Below are 648 nucleotides of genomic sequence, written 5' to 3'. Positions count from 1 at the left end.
GATAGATAGATAGATAGATAGATAGATAGATTACCTTTATATGACAGTCTCAGGCGCGGGACATTTAACTTGGTCGCTGAGACGGTGGCGACCCGTAGCGCAACAAGAATCATGGTGAAGAAAGGTAAAAATCCCTTCATTCTGCTGAGGAGATGCACTCCGTCTTTTAACTGATGACTTTTTCAAATTATGTTGCCAACAATCAAACAGGGTATTCCAGGACAAGTTTTGAGTGGGGGAAACTGCTGGATCCTTGTTCTCACAATGCCAACATGTGCGTAAAAGGGTCCGTGACCGTGCAGCTGGGTGTCCTATCCGCGGAGCGACTGACGCTCTAGACGGGCTGATGAGCTGACTGCGCTCTGAAGACTGACAATCCTTCAGTTCACTTCCAACAGCTGCCCAACAGAAGTCTGTTTCAGCCAGAGAGAGAGAGAGAAAGAGAGAGAGAGAGAGAGAGAGAGAGAGAGAGAGAGAGAGAGAGAGAGAGAGAGAGAGAGAGAGAGAGAGAGAGAAACACCACGCCTTTACGAGAGAGAGGAGAAGAAGAAAAGAGAGAGGGAGAGATACACCACGCCTTTACGAGAGGGAAGAGGAAGAAGAAGAAGAAGAAGAAGAAGAAGAAGAAGAAGAAAGAGAGAGAGAGAG

General features: G+C 47.2%; 1 protein-coding gene across 2 annotated transcripts in view; it reads right to left on the bottom strand.

The window, feature by feature from the left end:
• sema3bl (sema domain, immunoglobulin domain (Ig), short basic domain, secreted, (semaphorin) 3bl) overlaps positions 1-440 on the bottom strand; it is a gene marked incomplete at its 5' end in the record, with an annotated part of 66,412 nt that extends 65,972 nt beyond the window's left edge. For both annotated transcript variants that reach the window (XM_032521144.1, XM_032521145.1), the window contains 1 exon segment: positions 35-440. In XM_032521144.1, coding sequence (XP_032377035.1) covers positions 35-140 — 106 coding nt within the window.
• Positions 441-648: the final 208 nt, after the last annotated feature.

This window comes from Etheostoma spectabile, chromosome 7, assembly GCF_008692095.1.
Source record: "Etheostoma spectabile isolate EspeVRDwgs_2016 chromosome 7, UIUC_Espe_1.0, whole genome shotgun sequence".
Lineage (NCBI taxonomy): Eukaryota > Metazoa > Chordata > Actinopteri > Perciformes > Percidae > Etheostoma > Etheostoma spectabile.
The sequence above is the reverse complement of the archived record's forward strand: the minus strand, read 5'-3'. Positions and strand labels throughout refer to the sequence as shown.